At 65.6% G+C, this 2392-nt stretch overlaps 1 protein-coding gene across 1 annotated transcript in view; it reads left to right on the forward strand.

The window, feature by feature from the left end:
• HTRA3 (HtrA serine peptidase 3) overlaps window positions 1-2392 on the forward strand; it is a gene marked incomplete at its 5' end in the record, with an annotated part of 41340 nt that overhangs the window by 24536 nt on the left and 14412 nt on the right. Inside the window, 2 exon segments of the mRNA XM_005886457.2 lie at window positions 818-850; window positions 1945-2059. Coding sequence (XP_005886519.2) covers window positions 818-850; window positions 1945-2059 — 148 coding nt within the window.

Raw genomic sequence — 2392 nt, forward strand, 5'->3', positions numbered from 1 at the left:
CTCTCCAGCCTCCAGAGCGGAGAGGCTCAGCAGCCCGGCCTTCCCGTGGACAGTTGGGGGGAATGAGGCCCAGGGGACCAGCTGTTTGTCCCTTCACGGGTCACATCAGACGAGCGCGAGGCTGCCTCCTGCTGGCCCGGAGCTGGCCTGCCACAGTCGCTGCCTTGTGGGCTCCTCATCCCCAGCGGCCTTCGCGGGCTCGCCCCTCCCAGACCCCCCCCTCACCCCTCACGTCCACAAAGTCCCGTGGTGCCGGTCTGCCGGGGTCCATGGCCACTGCCCCGCCTGGGGACAGCCCTTCAGGACACAGAGGCACAGCCACGCCCTTGAGTTATCTTTGCCCAAACTACACCCCCAGGCCAACATGTCTTCATTATTAGGAGTATAAGGGTGGCACCTTTGCACCCACGCCCCAGTGCCCGCCCCTCTGGGTCTGCCGTGGTTCAGGCCGTCTGCTGGAAATGTTAGTTTTTGTCGCGGCTCCGCGAGGTCCCAGGATGAGAACTCGTGTCCCATCCCACGGCCGCCCCGTGCTGCCCAGCCCCAGAGTGGCAGAGACATGGGAGCGAGCGTGGCGCGAGCCTGGAGGTTTGTGCGGAGAGCACTGCCTAGCCAGACCTGGTCATCGGATGGCCGTCCGCTTGGCCTCTGTGGGCCTCAGCCTTCTTATCTGTGAAATGGGGATGTGGCGAGGCCTCTCCTGCTGCTGGGGATACACTGGCTCCGTCTGCTGTTAGTGTGAGAGCTGATGGCAGTGCCTCAGGGACGCTGGGTCGGGGCTCAGGGCTCGGCTAACGTTGCGTCTCCTCCCCTGCAGTACGGGAACTCCGGGGGACCCCTGGTGAACCTGGTAAGTGTGAGCTCTGCTCACAGGAGGGGGCACGTCTCGAGACAGGGATGAGGGTCAGGAATGCAGCTGGGCTGGAGGCCAGGAGGACGTGACCCAGAGCCCCTGCCGCCCTGAGCCCCTGCGCCCCCAGGAACGCAGGAGGCTGTCCAGGAGCAAGAGGGCCCGGGAGCAGCCCAGGCAGGGGTGCCCATCAAGGACCTGGGGCAGGAGACAAGGCTGGGGCCAGTCATTCGTTGCACCTCCCTGTCCTCGAGTTTACGTGCAAGATGAGGGGTGTCCTCATTCCCTCTCCCTCCTCCCAGGTCCCTCCCCCAGGTCTGTCCTGGGCCCCACAGTCAGGCTCATTCCCACCCGGGTGAGACTTAAACCAGGAAGCTCAGTCCACAGCTCCTGGGCCCTGGGAATTGTCAGGTGTCTCCACCCGGGGGGGGCCCCACTGGGGGGGGAGGGTCCACACATGGTCACGCCCAAGTGCACGTGAGGGGCAGGGAGCGAGCTCTGGAGGGACGCCGGGCAGGGAGGGCTTCCTGGAGGAGGGGGCCCTGACCTGGCGGTGGAGGCTGAAGTCGGGTGGATGGGGACATGCAGGAGGAAGGAATTCAGGAAGGGCACAGCCCAGGCGGGGTGGGGTCCCAGCCTGTGGGGGTCAGGACGGGATCAGGGTGGGAGGCCGGCTCCAAAGGGAGGGAGGAAGGAGTGGGGGTGCTACAGAGCTTCCCTGGCCCCCCTCGCCCCCACCCTGTTTCCAGAGGAAGGGAGAGAGGAGGACCTGGTCCCCCAGTCCTTGTCACACCCTCTTCCAGCCCCTCAGAACCCTGCCTGGGGGGTCCAGGGTCAGTGGGCGCTGCTTCCAAGGGGCGGCTAGCACGCTCCCGCGAGGGCGAAGGGCAGATGTGGAGGAAACGGTGGGAGAGTAGAGGGCCCCTGACCCAGATGTGAGCCCCAGGGCATCTCCAGGACAGCCTCTGGGCCCCAGGGACTCCTCCGACGGGCGGACGGCCAGGGCGGCTCTGGGGCCGGACACAATGCTTTGCGTTGAGGGCAGCAGCGTCTTGGGCCCCAGAGTGATCGCCCTCTGCTCTCCCCACACCCAGGACGGTGAGGTCATTGGCATCAACACGCTCAAGGTCGCAGCTGGCATCTCCTTCGCCATCCCCTCGGACCGCATCACCCGCTTCCTCACCGAGTTCCAGGACAAGCACGTCAAAGGTAGAGCCTCCAGGGCTGGCGGGGCCGGACACTGTGCCTCCAGGGGCAGCTGCCCTCCATGCTGGGTGCCCCCGCTCACTCCCGACTGGCCCAGAGGTCCTGAGCCTCAGCCTCTCTCAGATCTTCCTCCCCCTCCTCACTTCATGGCCATGTGCACTCCCCACCCCTCCAGACCAGCTGGAGATCTCTGACCTCACCTCCCACCTCCAACTACTTGGGCTCCCCAGACTCCCTGTGTCTGAGCTGTTCTGTAACTGTCAGAACCTGGTCCGTCCTTCCATCCACCCACCCATCCATCCACCCACCCATCCATCCATCCATCCACCCACCCAC

This window comes from Myotis brandtii, unplaced genomic scaffold (genome assembly GCF_000412655.1).
Source record: "Myotis brandtii unplaced genomic scaffold, ASM41265v1 scaffold986, whole genome shotgun sequence".
Taxonomy (NCBI): domain Eukaryota; kingdom Metazoa; phylum Chordata; class Mammalia; order Chiroptera; family Vespertilionidae; genus Myotis; species Myotis brandtii.